The following is an 18,449-nucleotide window of genomic DNA, read 5'->3' on the forward strand; positions in this document are numbered from 1 at the left end:
CTCAAGCATTTTTCCTTGTCTGTCCTAGTGGCCTCACCTGGGGCAATGGGGGGATTAAGTGACTTGCCCAGGGTCACAAGGAGTAGCGTGGATTTGAACCCACAAACTCAGGGTACTGAGACCGTAGCTTTAACCACTGCAACCCACTCTCCCATTTTCAGCAACTTATTACATGCAGTGATGTAGCAGAGATATAATAGAGATGTGCCTTCATATGTGGTTCATATAGGCATCTAAAAATTTAAAATACATTCAAAATCACTTAGGGGTCCCTTTTACTAAGCTGTGGTAAACAGTAGCCTTATCCCCCTCTTCTACAAAACTGCGCTAGCAGTTTCTAGCACGGGGAGCCGCGCTGAATGTCCCGTGCTGCTCCCGACGCTCATAAGAACTCTATGAGCGTTGGGAGCAGCGCAGGTCATTCAGCGCAGCACTCTGCATGCTCTCTGCGCTAAAAACCGCTAGTGCGGTTTCGTAGAAGAGGGGGTTAGTGTAAGTTTTATTTCCCATACATTAAGGCCATTTTTACTGTAGCTTAGTAATTCCTGTTTTTTTTTCCTATTAATGATCAAGCGCTAATGCTGCCATTTATCATGTGGCCACTAAAAAGAGCTACCATGGGGGCACTTATTGACACCCACTTTGTAGGCAGTAAGGGCTCATGAAGTAAACCTGCGCTATCCAGTTAGCGCACGGTAATGCGGACATGCTAGCTGATTAGCGCAGGAATGCCTATTCTCTACTCCCAGACTTTTTCCCCTCCCCCCCCCATTATACAAATTTACAAATATTTTTATCACGCAGGTAGTATGTGCAGATTTGGAACTTACCGTAGATACCTGAACGCCTCCATTGGTAAGCCATTTTAAGCCGTGGTAAATGTGAGGTAGCATTTATCGCCACTTACTTAAAAGAACTCTTTAGTGCACATTTATACTTACAGATTAACATATACAGTATATCATAGGCAGCGGAACGCTGCTTGGTTTGGGGGGCCCAGGAGCTCCGCCCTAGCCCCGCGGAATCCTACGGTGCAGACTCTCCCCACCTACCTCCTCCCGGCGCTGTACTTTTAAATCTTCAGGCAGCCGCTGCGCAGTGTCAGCAAGCCATCCTGCCCCCGGAAGTAGAATGGAGTGCTCCGGGGCTGGCTTTCTCGCTGATGCTGTGCGGCAGCTGCCGGAAGATATGAAAATTAGAACACCAAGAAGCGGGTGGGAGGGCGGTCACCATAAGAACATAAGAATTTCTGCTGCTGGGTCAGACCAGTGGTCCATCGTGCAACGCAGTCTGCTCAAGGTCAAAGACCAGCGCCCTAACTGAGACTAGCCCTACCTGTGTATGTTCCGGTTCAGCAGGAACTTGTCCAACTTTGTCTTGAATCCCTGGAGGGTGTTTTCCCCTATGACAGACTCCGGAAGAACGTTCCAGTTTTCTACCACTCTCTGGGTGAAGAAGAACTTCCTAATGTTCATATGGAATCGATCCCCTTTCAACTTTAGAGAGTGCCCTCTCGTTCTCCCTACCTTGGAGAGGGTGAACAGTTTGTCTTTATCTACTTTGTCTTGAGTCCCTGGAGGGTGTTTTCCTCTACAACAGCCTCTGGAAGAGTGTTCCAGTTTTCCACCACTCTCTGGGTGAAGAACTTCCTTACGTTTGTACGGAATCGATCCCCTTTCAACTTTAGAGAGTGCCCTCTCGTTCTCCCTACCTTGGAGAGGGTGAACAACCTGCCCTTATCTACTAAGTCTATTCCCTTCAGTATCTTGAATGTTTCGATCATGTCCCCTCTCAGTCTCCTCTTTTCAAGGGAGAAGAGGCCCAGTTTCTCTAATCTCTCACTGTAGGGCAACTCCTTCAGCCCCTTAACCATTTTAGTCGCTCTTCTCTGGACCCTTTCGAGTTGTACAATGTCTTTCTTCAGTCTTTGGCGAGGCCACGACCCCTGTGGCCTCCCCTGTTCCGACGCCTGTGCCAGTATATAATGGCTTTGTGCATTACAACGAAAACGAGTGCATATAAATCTCTGCAAACACACAAATACTGCTCAAGCTTTCAATGACAGCTGGTTGGTGATCAGGACTGGTCAATACTGAGCTCTTCCTTCTCTACATTTTTCTTGTCCGTTCTCTTTTGCTCTTCTCTCACCATCATATTACAAATAGATATTTGCCTTCTAAATGTCCTTTCTTGTTTTTAATTTGTATATCGCTTTCATTTTGATGGAAAGATGGTATCACAGTGCAGTGGTGTAGCCAGACAGCCAGATTTGGGTGGGCCTCAGCCTATAGTGGGCAGGCACACCCAGAAACCTCTCTGTCCACATGCATGGATACACCCTGGAGGAGCACAGCTGTGTGCAGAACAAGATCTGCAAGGCCACCAAGTGCGCCATCGAACCCTGTCTGCCCCCCCACCTTCAGAGCTGGAGCTGCGGCAGGCAGCGACTCACCCTTCTCTGGAGGTGGAACTCTGGGTGGCACGGAAATGCAGCGCTGTTGTGAGTGGGACCATTGCTGCAGCCTGGCCCTGGCGCAGCACCTAAGCTGCTGTGGCAAACTCTTCAATGGCCTGCACTGCAGAGGCCATTGCCAGGCTGTTATCCACCACATGCTCCGTTCTGCCATAAGACAGACTGGGCGGGCCTGAACCAAGATTGGGTGGGCAGGGCCCACCTGTAGCTATGCCCCTGTCACAGCGGTCTCCAATGTGCGGCTCTCAAAGTTCTCCATTGCAGCCCTCAAATAGTAGGCTCAAATGCTCTTCAAATCCTGTAAATACATTAATTTCAATCTTGCCCACTTGATATATCAACTGCAAACAATTGCGTTATTATAATAATAATAATAATAACTTTATTTTTGTATACTGCCATACCCAGGGAGTTCTTGGCGGTTCACATCAATTAAACAAAATTTAATAAGAAATTACAATAAATTAGATTTACATATAGTGAAGATATTGAGGTGAGCATGAGGAGGGGAGTTTTCACAACAAATAAACAAGATTTAACAAGTAATTACAATTGATCAGAATTACAAGCAATGAGGTGATGAAGGTGAGCATGAGAGGGGGGATTGTACAGGTCATTGGAGTTAGCGAGTTGGGGGAGATCAATGAGAGGAGGAAACGGGAGAGATTGGGTCTTTTGAGGGAGGGGTGAGAGAAGTAGAAGAGAGGGGATTTGGGATTTTGAGCGTGGAATAAATGAGTTTTGAGTATTTTTCGGAAATGAAGGTAGGTGGGGGCCTTGAGCATAATTTGGGCTAGCCAAGGATTCTGTTTGGCCGCCTGGAAGGCGAAGGTTTTGTCGAAGAACCTTTTGAGTTGACATAGTTTTAGGGAGGGGAAGGCGAAAAGATTGATTTTGTGGGAGTTTTTTTTTTGTTGCAGTTCAGGTTGAAATGAGGTAGATCGGAGATAGACCAAAAACAGTTTTGTAGCAGAAGCACGTGAACTTGAATAGGATTCTAGATTCAAGGGGTAGCCAATGTAGTTTGTGGTAAAAATGGGTGATGTGTCACATATATGTAATTTGCTAATTGACCCTCCACAATAAAGTGAATTTTTTAAATATATCTTTTAAGTGTTGTAGAATCGTAGTACAGTGCTCCCCCAGTCATTCGCGGTATTTTCCGACTGCGAAGGGGAGGCAGGAGAGGGCAGCCGGAGGGCCAGTGAGTGAAATAAATAACTCATTGTATGCTCCGACTGCCTCTTCCTGTACTAAAGTTGGGCCTGACCAATCAGGAGGTCCCTGTCAAAGCAGCTCCTGATTGATGAGGCTCGACTTTAGTACAGGAAGAGGCGGTTGGAGCATACAGCAAGTGACTTCCTTCTCTTGCCGGCGCTCCGGCTGCCCCCTCCTGCCTCTCCAGCTGCCCTCTCCTGTCTCCCCTGCCTAAAAACCGTATTTGTGGTTTTTTGACATTCGCGGGGGTTCCTGGAACGGAACCCCCGTGAATATCGGGGGAGTACTGTATTACCCAGTCGGAACTAGAGAGTTGCACAGGGACAGCCAGAAATCCCACCCGTCCCCACCAGAATCCTGCCCGTCTCCATCTGTCCCCGCCAGAATTCTGCCCATCCCCACCCGTTCGCACCAGAATATCCTCCATCCCCATTCGTTTCTGCGAGGAATCCCCTCCATTCCCGCCTGTCCCCGTGAGAGATCCCCTCCATGCCCACCCTAAAAATTACCTTTCTCCCCAAAAAGCAGCAATTACTTCTGACAGTTTTTAGGTTTAATTGAGTTTTACAGAAAATTCAAAACAAAGTCAGACATCTGCCAGAATAGGCATAAAACCAATACCCCTTCTCCCCCCCCCCCCCCCCTTTTCCCCAGTCGGGTGGGGTTGGCATATCAACAAAATGCTATCCCAAAGAAGTAGATTTAAGGCAGAATTTGATGAACAGAAAGAAGATGCCTGGTGCAGCAATTCTCTCCCCCTCCGCTCTTTTTTTTTTTTTTTTTAGTTACATAGTTAATAAGAAATTACAATAAATTAGATTTACATATAGTGAAGATGCCCTTTCTCCCAATTGTTCCCCACATCCCTTAAGTTAATTCAACTTGTATGTCAACTCAACTTGTACCCCAATAATCTTTTGTAAACCGCATAGAACTTAACGGTATTGCGGTATATAAACTGTTATAATTATTATTATTATTAGTTAATGTCGGTACCTGCAGGGCTGAAACAGTTTAATGCAGGGTAGTCTGACTCCGGAGCTGCACAGTTATGCTGCCCAGTCTCTCCCGCACTCCTCTGCACAGCCGCAGTGAGTGGTGGCAGGCTTGAGCCAACAAGATTTTTGAGGGGAGGTCTCACGCCAAGGCTCACTGCTGGGAGGGCTCTACACATCTGGGAGAAAGAGCTGGAGCTTGATGGACAATCAGGAGCACTTCTACACGGAAGTGCTCATGACTGGCCAGCAAGCTCCAACTCTTTCTCCCTGATTGGTGAACGTACAGAGCTCTCCCATGTGAGGGATCGAAGAAGCTTAGAAGGAACATTGGAACAAAGGTAGGCAGGCAGAACAAAGGAACATTGGAACAAAGGTAGGCAGGAGAACCAGTGTCCATCCCTGTGGGACTCCCATGGACCTGGGGGGGGGGGGAATCCCCATTCCCATGCAGACCTCTAGTGTGAGCAAGCAGGTCAAGGTGGCTAACAAAATTCATAGTTAAGTGTAAGCTTTAAATCTTTTGGTGGCCCTCAGAGCTTTCTTTCATTTGCACTGTGGTCCTTTACATGAAAAGGGTTGGAGACCTCTGGTATACAAAATATGCAATAAACATAAACATGTTGGGAAAATATGAAAAGAAAAAGAAAAAAAAAAAGCAACATGAAAATTGCAAAAGTTAATTGAAAATGAAAACTAACCAAAGTTTTCTTGGCTGTCCAAGACCAACTACAATGTTATTCTGTCACAAAATTCATCAAACAATATGGGGTCAGTCGGCATATCATGGTCTCTTACCTGAGTTAAAGGCAAGAAGATGCCACGCCATTTTGTAGGCAAAAATTCAGTCTTTATAATAAGCCTAAAGAAAAATACAGCAGTGATGGTAAGTCTAAGCATTTTTTGAAACAACTTTTAACAAACACCTATTCAACCAGTTAGGAAGCAAAGACGAGCTAGGTAGCACAGTACGACAACAGAGAGACCAGAAATATAGGCACCAAGGCCTGGATTCTGTAAATGGTACCTACATCAGCCGGCCCCTTTAAAAACAGTGATGGCCACAGTAGAGAATGACACAGGGACAAATTTTTCCCAATCCCTGCAGGAACTCATTTTCCTGTCCTCTCTCTGCGAGTTCTTTTCCTGTCCCTGCCCCATTCCTGCAAGTTCTATCCTCATCTGCACAAGCCTCAAAACCCTTTACAATCATGTGTTCGAGGCTTGTTTGGTTAAGGCAGAGCTTATAGGAATGAAGCAGGGTCAGTGACAGCAAATAAAACTTGCGGGGACAGGGAAATGAAGTTCCTGTGGGGGGCGGGGACAAATTTGTCCTCGTGTCATTCTCTAGGCCACGCTAACAGAATCACGGCTACTGAAAAACTTAGGCATTGGTAATGTAGGCCAGGGTTTTAAAGGCACCTTCAAAATGATATAAAAAGGATGGAGTCGGTCCAGAGGAAGGCTACTAAAATGGTGTGTGGTCTTCGTCATAAGGCGTATGGGGACAGTCTTAAAGAGGAAAGGTGGGAGAGGGGAAATATGATAGAGATTTTAAAAACTTACATGCGCATAAGTTGAGTCTCTTTCATTTGAAAGAAAGCTCTTGAATGAGAAGGCAGAGGTCCTAGGCTCAGGAGTAATCTAAGGAAATTATTTTTTACAGAAAGGGTGCTAGATGCATAAAACAGTCTCTGGACGAGGTGGTAGAGACAGAGACTGTTTCTGAATTCAAAAAAGTGTGGGATAGGCATGTGGGATCTCTTAGAGAGAGGAAGAGATAATGGTTAGTGCGGATGGGCAGACTGTATGAGCCAATTGGCCTTCATCTGCCATCATGCTACTATGTTTCTATAACCATAAAGTTCTATGACATCACAATGCAGGTGTAAAGAGCCTTAGCCAATAGGGAGAGGAGATAGTGGATGCTGCGGATGAGCAGACTGGATGGGCCATTTGGCTTTTATCTGCCATCATGTTTCTATGTTTCTACATCCCCTAAGTTTGATGGAGCGTCTAAGGTCATCTCCACCCCTAAGCATGCCTGCTTTGACTTTAGGCCCCACTAGGTACCATACTTAGATGCGATTCTAAGACCTATAAGAATAGGCACCTCCTGGCAGCTAATTTTTTTTTGACGACTTTTTAATTACCATGTCAATTAAAACCAATTAAAGCAATTATATTAGGTGAAGGCAGGGCACCGTTTATAGAATCCGGGCCTAAATCAACCAAAATGCATAGAGGATGAAATTCTACAAGGGCTGATTGAAAAGTAATGAGACTGCTTTCGTTTTCCTTTCCAAGACGTAGATGTGGCAACGTTTGTGTTGATTCTCGTAAAGCTCGAACATCGACGTTTCTGAACCTGCAGTTGGACTGTCGCAGTCTTCATTGTTGAGTCACAGCGAGAGGAAGAACTTCGTGCATTTTGTCATGGCCAACGCGAGAGGACGCCAGAGGTGTGTGATTGAATTTTGTATTAAACGCGGAAGGCGCGGTAATGAATGTTACGGCAAGCATACGGTGGCAAAACAAGGAGCCGTGCTTTAGTATTGTGGTAGTGGAAGCACTTCAAAGAGGGTAACGCCGGCACAGTGCAAAAAGTGAAAATGCACAACAGTCTGCTGCACAAAATGTACTGAATGTGAAGGATGCGGCTTTGAAAAAAGACACATGTCGAGATCCTTTGGAGCCATCGGATTCTGAATTTCAAAAAAGTCTTGCTACTTTTCAATCAGCCCTTGCGCATATGGCACTGAAAAAAAACTGAGGGCTAAATGCTATTCACCTAATGCCAGGGTCCATGCCTAATTTTTAGGTACGAGGATTTATTTTACACCAAACGAAACCTGGTTTAATTCCCCCCCCCCCCCCCAAATTAGGCACAGATTGGGCAAATTCTATAACAATGCACCCTTGGTCCTCGATGGGCACAATCCAGTTGGGTATTCAGAATATCCCCCAATGAACAGCAGAAAACAAAGTAGACTGTACATGTGAAGATATAAAAGTTTTATTTGGTAAATTTTAAAGTTAAAATCGCTGTTCAAACTCTAAAGGATATAGTAAAAATTATGTTAAGATTAAGATGGTGTCAGGTCAAAAGCGCGCCGGGACAAAGGCGCGAGCAGACAATTGAGCGCAGCGCGGAGGCACGCGCTGAAGAAAATTACTGTTTTTAGGGTCCGACGGGGGGGGGGGCGTGATCGCGCCATGTTGTGGGGGCGTTGTGGGGGGTTTGGGGGGTTGTAACCCCCCAAATTTTACTGAAAACTTCACTTTTTCCCTGTTTTTAGGGAAAAAGTTAAGTTTACAGTAAAATGTTGGGGGTTACAACCCCCCAAACCCCCCACAACGCCGGCGCGATTTGTATTAAGTAAACTGGGGGTGCTCCCCAACAAAACCCCCCCATCGGAGCCCCTAAAAACAGTAATTTTCTTCGGCGCGTCTTGCGCTCAGTTGTCGGCGCGCGCCTTTGTCTTCCGCGTTGTTGGCTATGAACCGATTAAGATGGCTAATGAGGAGGTGGGTGTCTAAGTCTTAATGCTATGAAAGTCTTTAGACTATTAAGGGCCTCTTCTATTAAACTGTGCTAGCAGTTTTTAGCGCGGGGAGCCACGCTGAATGGCCCACGCTGCTCCTGACGCTCATAGAGTTCCTATGAGCGTCGGGAGCAGCGTGGGCCATTCAGCGCGGCTCTCTGCACTAAAAACTGCTAGCACAGTTTAATAGAAGATGGGGGGAAGTGTCACCGTTGAAGCCCATAAGAAGGTGACAGACTGAACGGAGAATGATTGCATACTTTAAGATTATGTGACTATACCCTGTGAAAGAAGAGTGGACCTACACTTCTGGCCCTATCTATATCATGAATCGCGCCTATGTAGGGGTCATTTAGGCCACCTGATCCATTTCCGGCATTAGCTGCGCCCATGGTGGCATTCGGCACCCTAAAGCGCCTTTGCAGGCGTGATTCTGGTGCATATTATTTTGGCGCTGGCAGGCGATTTAATGGTGCTGTTTTAAACAGCGTTTGTTAATTAACTTAGGCACCGGTAAAATAGACTTTATTATAATAGTGACCAAATGAATATGCATGAGATCTATTTGCAGACACCGTTTCTACTGTATGCAAATAGATCTCATGCATATTCATTGCGAGAATCTTGAAATCTCAATTGGGTTGCAGACCTTGAGGACCAAAATGGATTCCATCCATCTGAAAACATGAGGGTAATAGGCAAGATTGTGTTTGAAGACCCAGAATAACCTTGATCAGGGCCTCTCCCCAATATGTATTCCAAGGAGCTATTATTATTCATCTCTTGAGCTTAAGAATAAAATGTATACTTCTTTCATCGTGCTTTATTCATTTTTTTTTCCAGTGCATAGATGTGAAGTGAATTTATTGTAGAAAGAGTTTTACCCTTGTGCGTGACCTGCAACGCCACTTCCCACCAAGCATCGCAGGAAAACAAACCAACCGTACGAGGGGGAAAAAGAGGTCAGCAAAGAGAAGTAGGTTCCCCAGATGAAGGAGATCAGCAGAATCTGGAAAACCAGGATCAGAATGAAGTAATTGACAGGGGGTACTGCATAACTCCAGGTTCCAAAAGATTACAAATTATAGGTCCCTTTTACCAAACTGTGGTAAGCGCCGCAGGTTCAAATGCACTACCACGGCGCGCACTCATGAAATGCGGTTTGGGGATTAGCACACGCTTCCTGCATGGTAAAAAGCAATTTTATTTTTTAGCGCCAGGGGGCAAGTCTGGGGCAGAGCATAGGCGTGTTCTGTGTTAATCAGTTAGCGCAGCTACATCGCCGCATGCTAACCGGTTAACACAGGATTACCAGGTGAGCCCCTAGGCCCAGATTCTATAAATGGCACTTGAAGTTAGGTGTTTAAATCAGCATACTTAGCCATTCTAGGCACCTAACTTAATTATTCAATTAGGCTTAATCGGCACAATTAATCAGCCATTTAAAACAATGACATCTCCCCCCCCCCCTTCTTTTTTTTTTTTTTTTATAAACCACGGTAGAGGGTTCTACCATGGTCTAGAGTAGAGAATGACACGGTGACAAAATTCATCACCATTCCCGTCCCCGCGGATAACCGCGGGAAACCATCTTCATGTCATTCTTTAAGGAGAGAGGGAAGAATCAGAGTATGAATGGCCACAACCCACTGACCCGCAAGCTTTGCTTTGAAGAATGCTGGTGTAGACACTAGAAAATGACATGGGATTATTTCCCAAGGTTATCCGCGGGGACGGGAACGGTGATGAATTTTGTCACCGTGTCATTCTCTAGTCTGGAGCACTAAGGGGCAAATTCTATAAGAAGTGGCCAAAAGTTGGGCGCCAATATAGGTATCGTTCAGCGCGATTCAAGCACAATTGGGTACTGTTTAGTGAATCACGCTGAGTGGCACTTATCTTAAATAGCCAATAAAGACCCAGATTAGAGAATGACAAGGTGACAAAATTCATCACCGTTCCCGTCCCCATGGATAACCGCAGGAAACCATCTTCATGTCATTCTTTAAGGAGAGAGGGAAGAATCAGAGTATGAATGGCCACAACCACTGACCCTCAAGCTTTGCTTTGAAGAATGCTGGTGTAGAAGGATTGAGGTTGAAACAGACTCTACAGAATGACAGTCTCTGGTATCCAGAGCAGATATTGTGATGTCATAATGCCTCATTCCACCAGTGCCTAAGAGCCAATCACATCAGTGATGTCATAATGGCTTCATTATCCTTGGCTCACATAAGAATCAGAGTATGAATGGCCACAACCACTGACCCGCAAGCTTTGCTTTGAAAAATGCTGGTGTAGAAGGACCAAGGTTGAAATAGACACTAGAAATGACATGGGATTATTTCCCGCGGTTATCCGCGGGGACGGGAACGGTGATGAATTTTGTCACCGTGTCATTCTCTAACCCAGATATTATGAAAACTCAATGTGTACTAAGATAAACACTTTCAATGTAAAGTGTAGTAATGTCCAATAATATAAAAACAAGCACAGCATAAGCTGACTCATTCAAAAATGAAGGAAAAAGCCTCAGAAAGGGCCCTCCCACCTCACCAAAATGGCTCAAAGAGGCGGTCGAGCGGTCACCTCACTGGCAAAAAACCTTCATTACATGTTAATGCCTTGTGCTGTGCTTTGCCAATAAAAATATAAATATAAGGATAGAGGAAATCTGTCCACTTATCTTCGCTGATCGGTACACCAACGATGGCCAGCGTCCGTTTTTGGCGTCCGTTTTGAAAAGGCATGTTCTTTATATCTTTTAACAATTGTATATTGCCTAACACACATCAGAAAAATAGAGATGTTTATTTATCTATGCTATTTTCTCTTGTGTTCAGAAGCCTGATCGGTCGGAATACACCCTGAGGCAGCATGAAATTGTGAAACGCTGGCCATCGTTGGTGTACCGATCAGCGAAGATAAGTGGACAGATTTCCTCTATCCTTATATTTATATTTTTATTGGCAAAGCACAGCACAGCATAAGGCATTAACATGTAATGAAGGTTTTTTGCCGGTGAGGTGACCGCTCGACCGCCTCTTTGAGCCGTTTTGGTGAGGTGGGAAGGCTCTTTCTGAGGCTTTTTCATAAGAACATAAGAACATAAGAAGTTGCCCCCGCTGAGTCAGACCAGAGGTCCATCCTGCTCAGCAGTCCGCTCCCTAGGCGGCCCATCAGGCCTAGTGCCTGAACAGTGATCCCTGATTAATTTTGTAACTTACCTCTAATCCCATCCCTATAATCTACCTCTACTCTTATCTATACCCCTCAATCCCTTTGTCTTCCAAGTACCTATCCAAAGCTTCTTTGAACCCCTGTAGCGTGCTTCTGTTTATCACATCCTCTGGTAGCGCGTTCCATGTATCCACCACCCTCTGTGTGAAAAAGAACTTCCTGGCGTTTGTTTTAAACCTCTCCCCTTTCAATTTCTCTGAGTGCCCTCTTGTACTTATTGATCCCCTTAATTTGAAAAATCTCTCCCTGTCTATTTTTTCTATGCCCTTCATGATCTTGAAGGATTCTATCATGTCTCCTCTAAGTCTCCGCTTTTCCAGGGAGAAAAGCCCTAGCTTTTTCAGTCTGTCAGTAATGAGAGGTCCTCCATACCCTTTATTAGCTTAGTTGCTCTTCTCTGGACCCTCTCGAGTACCTCCATGTCCTCTTGAGGTACGGCGACCAGTACTGAACACAGTATTCCAGGTGCGGGCGCACCATTGCATGATACAGTGGCAGGATGACTTCCTTCGTCCTGGTCGTGATACCCTTCTTAATGATACCCAACATTTTGTTTGCTTTCCTTGAGGCTGTGGCGCACTGCGCCGACGCCTTTAATGTTGTGTCTACCATCACTCCCAGGTCTCTTTCAAGGTCACTCATTTTTGAATGAGTCGGCTTACGCTGTGCTTGTTTTACATTATTGGATATTACCACACTTTACATTGAAAGTGTTTATCTTAGTACCTATCTTAAATAGGTCAGCTCTAGGCACAACTAAAAGGTAGGCACTCATGTGAGCGCTTAAGCAGGCTTAAGAGCAGCGATTCTGCAAGAAGGCGCCTAACACTTAGCCACGCCCATGCCTAACATGCATAGTGCTTATTTTTTTGAAGGCCGCCTAAATTTTTAGAGGCACCTTGTTACAGAATCGCGCTTTCTTGATAGGCACCTATGTTTCAATCAGTGCTGATTAAAAAGCTTAATTGAGCTTGTTATTCAATTTAGATAGGCTTCTATCCAATTGGGCCTCAATGCTCTGATGCTCATGGAATTCCTATGAGCATCAGAGCAGCGTCGGAGTATTAAGCACTCCGGGCTGCGGTAGGTAGGCTTCTACTCCGAGGTGTCTACCAGAAAGTAGGCATGGTTGGGGCAGATTCTGGGTAGATTTTGGGCATGGTTTGAGATAGGTGCACTCATTTAGGCCAAGAAAACCCTGTCAGAAATGGAGTGCGCCTAAGGTTTCTGCACGTACCGTTGTTTATGATTGCTTACTTGCTGCTCGGTATGAATCTATAAATGGTGCCTAGCCGATAAGACACTTGCGCTTAATGGTGCCTACAAGCAGTGGCGTACCTAGGGTATGTGACACCTGGAGCCCATCATTTTCTGACACCTCCCCCCCCCCGCCCATCATTTTTGACACCCCCCAGCCGGCCCGTCAATTTTTTTTACATACACCCCTGCCCCACCCTGGGTAGGCCACGGCGATCAGCGTTCTGGCTCCTGGGGTCACAGCACCAGGCAAGGTTGACCAATGGTTGAGAACGCTGTGGGGTGGCGTCACTGAAGGGGGTGGGATAGAGCCAGATCTGGAGGGTGTTCCTTAAAGGATGATTTCGCCGCTCCCTCTTACTTCTTAGCCTTTTTCTTGGTCATGGGGGTGGACCGGCATCCACGCTGAAGTGCAGGTCCCAGGATGTGCTCCGGGGGCGGTCCGCCCCACCCCGCCCTTGGTACGCCACTGCCTACAAGTTAGCCACTGTTTATAGAATCAGAGTCTTACTACCTAGAAAATAAGCATCTATAAGTGCTCATACGCTAACGGGGAAATTAGCATGTGGCCATTAATGGGAATAACGGAAAATGAAGCCATTTTGCCATCATGCTAAAAATGGCTTCAGTGCACAGGAAAACCCAGACAACTTTTTAGTACAGCTTAGTAAAAAGGCCCCTAGATAATTAGGCCCTCTTTTACTAAGCTACAGTAGAGTTTTTTTTTTACTGCAGCCCAGAGTGCTAAATGCTTAGACACTGTTCTGATGAGCCCAGAATTCCTCTACCGCAGCTTAGTACATGAGGGCCTTATTGAATTTTTTTTTTTTTTTTTTTGCAATTTTAACTTCTACAATTTTCTGGCCCACTTTAGAATTATGCAATTATTTATTAAACATATGTTCACAGTTAGGGTTACCATATTTTGGGCCGCAAAACCCCGGCCTGTTCTGCCCCAGCCCTGCCCCCACAAAGCTTCCGCTCTTCTTCCCCTTACAAGCTCCAGCCGCATCTGGAGAACCTGGAGTATGCGCAGATGTGTATGACATCATCCACGTATGTAGGGTTACCAGATTTTCCATTTGGAAAATCCGGACCCTCTAGACCTCCCCCCCCCCCCCCAGGCCCACCCATGCGCGGATGCCCTCCTGCCCGATGGCGATTTGATAGAAGCTTTTCAAAACCTGGACAAAGTGCCGGGTTTTGAAAAACCGTCCCGATCCCTGGACGTGTCCTCAAAAGGAGGACATGTCTGGGGAAATCCAGACGTCCGGTAACCCTACGCGCATGCTCAGAGGCCCTCCAGATGCAGCCGGAGCTCGTCGGGGATTTCCAAAACCTGGACAAACTGCCGGGTTTTGGGAAAGTCCATCCGGGCACTTGGACAGTCCTCTAAAAAGAGGACATGTCCGGGTTTTCCTGGATGCCTTGTAACCCTATTCATAGTGGCCCTTTAATCACATTAGCAAACAGGCAGAAAAGTTATACAATGGAGTTAATCTAGCTCAATTTCCTGTTAGTGGGTCCGAGCATCCTTTTTCACGTTGCAATACAGTACTCCCCCAAAATTCACAGGGGTTCCGTTCCAGGAGCACCCACGAACTTCAAAAAACCACAAATATTGTATGCGGTCTAGGAGCGGATCGGAGGTGGGAGAGGGCTGCAGGGACAGCAGCGAATGCCGGAAAAAAAAAAAAAAAAGATGAACAGTCCATAATCTAGGCCAGTGTTTTTCAACCTTTTTACACCTGTGGACCGGCAGAAATAAAAGAATTATTCTGTGGACCGGCATCGGTCTGTGGACCGGCGGTTGAAGAACACGGGGCTAAGTCATGGGCCAGACCCCGCCCATCTCTACCCAATCTCCACCCCAGTCCCCGCCCCCATAATAGTACTAATTGCACCTTGCACATCCCGTGCCTCATCTGGAAGCCTTCCCTCTGACGTTGCAACGTCAGAGAGAAGGCTTCCGGTTCAGGCGCAGGACGCACGTAGGAGCCACTGCCCTTGGCTTTGTGCACTGAATCAGTTAGGAAGAGGGAGCTGGCTCGAAGATAACGCCGCATCGATCGCACCGTGGACCGGCGGTTGAAGAACACTGTTTTGGGCCTAATGTTCTGGCCCTGTGGACCGGCAGGAAATTTCTGTGGACCGGCACTGGTCCATGAACCGGTCGTTGAAGAACACTGATCTAGGCTGATGTCCAGCGGGAAGCAAGACAGGATCTTCCTGAGGGTAAACCCCGTACTCTCCAGAGCCGGTAACATCCTGACTAAATCTCCTACCTTCAAAATGAAAGTTGCTTTTCCATCGGTCAGTTATTCGCGGTATTTCCTGACCGCCTCTTCCGGAACTAAAGCCAGGCTACACCAATCAGGAGCTGCTTTGACACGCTATCTGGCGCATCAAAGCAGCTCCTGATTGGTGTAGCCTGGCTTTAGTTCCCGGAAGAGGCGGTCAGAAAATATCGCGAATGACTGAGTCCGCGAACCGCGAATTCGTGGGGGTATACTGGTAGACAAAATACCTCATACTGAAGATATTTGGCTAGTCACATTCACCTTCAAAAAGCAGGTAAAATAGACAACTTTTTAGGGCAGCAGGACTTTTAGGGGCTACAAAAATTAAACTAAAAAATACTTGGAGTATTTGCCGAACTGACCTAGCTTGACACAGAATTCTACAACCTATTTTTAAATACTGGGGTTGTGGTGATAGAGACTTGCAATGACTGCAGGATCTTCAGACTCTCATGCCTATGAAAGGGCCCCATTTTGCTTACCTTCAATCGACCGTATCGATCAGCTAAGAAGCCTAAGAAAAGGCTGAACACCATATAACCAAAAAACACCATCTGCAAAGACAAAATATGAACCACCAAAATTAACTGGATTGATGATGATATCTAAATAGACACAGAGCTCCGTTACTTTTAAGGGGAAGCAAAATAGTCCCAAGCCACAGGAATTCTATCTGCTCCAATATGTGTGACTACAGATCTATGTCATTCTCTCCAATGGTGGATGGTGCCACACAATCTTATCTAGGGTCTGCCTTTCCAGCCCCCTCATCATCAAAAACTCCTAATTACAGATGCTTCAGTGCTGGGCTGGAGAGCTCATTTGGGTGGTCTATACATTCAGGGATTATGGTCTCACTGCAAACAAAGCCTCCACATCAAGCTCCTCATGTTACAAGTGATAGGAACTCTCTCAAGATGTTCCAAGACTGTCTACACCACCACGTAGTTCTTATCTGTACAGGCAACCAGTTGGTCATGTTCCATCTGAACAAACAAGGGGTTATGAGGTCTCATCCCCTTTATATGGAAGCAATCAGAATTTGGACTTGAGCAACTGCTCATGGGATTCTTCTCAGGGTGGGTTAATTAATGGGGAAGCAGAATGTTCTGGCAGACAAGTTGAGTAGACTTCTTCAGCCTCACAAATGGTCTCTCAGCATGACCTTGTTGCATCCAATTTTCTCTCAGTGGGGAATAGTGCATAGATCTCTTTGTTTCTCCTCAGTACAACAAACTTCCACGATTTTGTTCCAGAGTCTTTGTCCCCCAACTGCATGGCTTTGTATGCCTTTCTACTTCACTGGGGAAACAATTTCCTGTATGCATTTCCTCCAGTCTCTCCCAAAGGGAAAACTCTACTCAAACATTGTCAGGATCAGTGCACCATGATCCTGATAGCACCTTTCTGGCCATGCCAGGTATCATTTTTGCTTTTCCTAAAGCTCTCTTTCATGAAGCAATGGAAATTGCAACTGTTTCCAACACTGCTCACTCAGAATGAGGGGTCTCTCCTATATCCAAATCCCCATTCGTTAGCACTAGCAGTGTGATTTCTTTCTCCAAACAAATAAACTCATACTGTCTTTTGGTTGTTGTATCTGCTGTGATAGAAGCCTCTAGGAAGCCTTCCACTCAGCATTGTTATTGCTTTAAATAGACAAGATTCTCTTCCTGGTGTGCATTACATGCTCTAAAACTTATTACCTGTCCGCTCCCTGACTCCCATCAATACTGGACTACCTTCTATACCTATCAAATTCTGGTCTGATGACCAACTCAGTTAGAGTTCATCTTAGTGCTATCAGTGCATTCCATTCACTTCTAGGCAAGAAGCCTTTATCTGTACAGTCCTTGATAATTTGATTCATGAAAGGCCTATTTCACAGAAAACTATCTCTCAAGTCTCTTCCTGTTGCTTGGGATCTCAATGTGGTTCTTTCTGTTCTCATGAAGCCTCCCTCTGAACCGCTTGTATCTTGTTCTTTGAATCATCTCACTTGGAAAGCTAATTTCCTTTTAGCTCTCACTTCTGCATGCCATGAGTGAACTTAAGGCTCTTGTTTTGGATCTTCCCTACACAAGATTTTATCATGACAGGGTAGTCCTCTGGACACATCCCAAATTCCACCCAAAAGTTGTCTCAGAATTCCATCTTAACCAATCCATAGTTTTACCTGCTTTCTTTCCTAGGCCACATTCTCATCCTGTAGAATCAGCGCATCATACCTTAGTCTACAAGCGTGCTCTTGCATACTACCTGGATTGGCTTAACCTCAAAGAAAGACCTCCCAGCTCTTTCTGGCTTTTGACTCTAACAGAACAGGAATAGCTATTTCCAAAAGAACCATCTCTGTAACTAGCAGACTGTATCTCCTTCACGTATACTCAGGCTAGGCTGACGCTGCAAGGCCATGTGACAGCACACAATGTACGAGCTAAGGCTGCCATTCTTCATCTGCAAAGAGGTTACTTGGTCCTCAGTTCATACTTTTATCTCTCATTATTGTTTGGATCACAGCTCCAGAAGAGACAGACAGTTCAGACAAGCGGTTCTGCAGAATCTTTTCTCTACTTGAGCACCAACTTTCCCTCCAACCCGGTTGGGTTTCACCAGGATCCTGTTAATTCAATGTTCCATCTCTTCCAGAGTCATGATCCTGGCAGTTTGGGAGTCCCATATGTAAGAAGATTATACCTGCTTGCCGACGGGCGGGAAGGCACCTGCATGCGCATGGTGTGGGCACTGCCTAAAGATTTAAAGTGACAGTGTATTCGGCAGTGTCCGTACTGGGTTCCGTGGATGACGTCACTGACATGTGAGACGATATACCTGCTGTCCTCAAAGATGTATACATTAGTTTCACTGATGCCCTTGTTCCACCAAATATGGTTTTACCATTGACACACCTAGTTTAAAGAAAAAAAAAATAATAATTTTTTTTAAATATCTACATCTACTGAGGGCATCGTCTCTATACCGAAGATGATTTTGGGACTGTTCCTTTCTCTCTCGTTCACTATCTCTTGATTGCAGAATTCTATTAACAGAGGTTTACTTACAGTTGTGACAAATGCCACCTGCCAGTCTTCAAGGTGCCACTGGCAGCGGATAAGTGGAGAAATAACAGCCAATAGCATAATCTCCATGGCTTCTACAATCTACAAGAACGAGAAAAGGAATAGAAACACCTTTACAATATATATTTAGAATACAGATTTGTTTTATTGGTTCATTACACTAATTTGCTAACCACCTATTTCTAATGAGAAATGGGAGGGAGAGGGGCATAGGCAGATCAGGATTCCCAGGATTTAGACATGATGTTATAGAATAAAGGCAATCAAAAGACTCTAGGTAAACTACCCAAAATATAATCCAATAAAACACATAACAAATAGTAGGACCCTATATGAGGCTC

At 45.5% G+C, this 18,449-nt stretch overlaps 1 protein-coding gene across 3 annotated transcripts in view; it reads right to left on the minus strand.

The window, feature by feature from the left end:
* SVOPL (SVOP like) overlaps nt 1-18,449 on the minus strand; it is a 96,145-nt gene that overhangs the window by 54,299 nt on the left and 23,397 nt on the right. For all 3 annotated transcript variants that reach the window (XM_033950734.1, XM_033950735.1, XM_033950733.1), the window contains 4 exons: nt 18,091-18,189; nt 15,511-15,582; nt 9,116-9,240; nt 5,485-5,548 (listed from right to left, as the gene is read on the minus strand). In XM_033950734.1, the coding sequence (XP_033806625.1) occupies nt 5,485-5,548; nt 9,116-9,240; nt 15,511-15,582; nt 18,091-18,189 (360 nt within the window). The remainder of the gene's footprint in view (nt 1-5,484; nt 5,549-9,115; nt 9,241-15,510; nt 15,583-18,090; nt 18,190-18,449) is intronic.

The sequence above is a fragment of the Geotrypetes seraphini genome, chromosome 7, assembly GCF_902459505.1.
Source record: "Geotrypetes seraphini chromosome 7, aGeoSer1.1, whole genome shotgun sequence".
In the NCBI taxonomy this organism is placed as follows: Eukaryota; Metazoa; Chordata; class Amphibia; order Gymnophiona; family Dermophiidae; genus Geotrypetes; species Geotrypetes seraphini.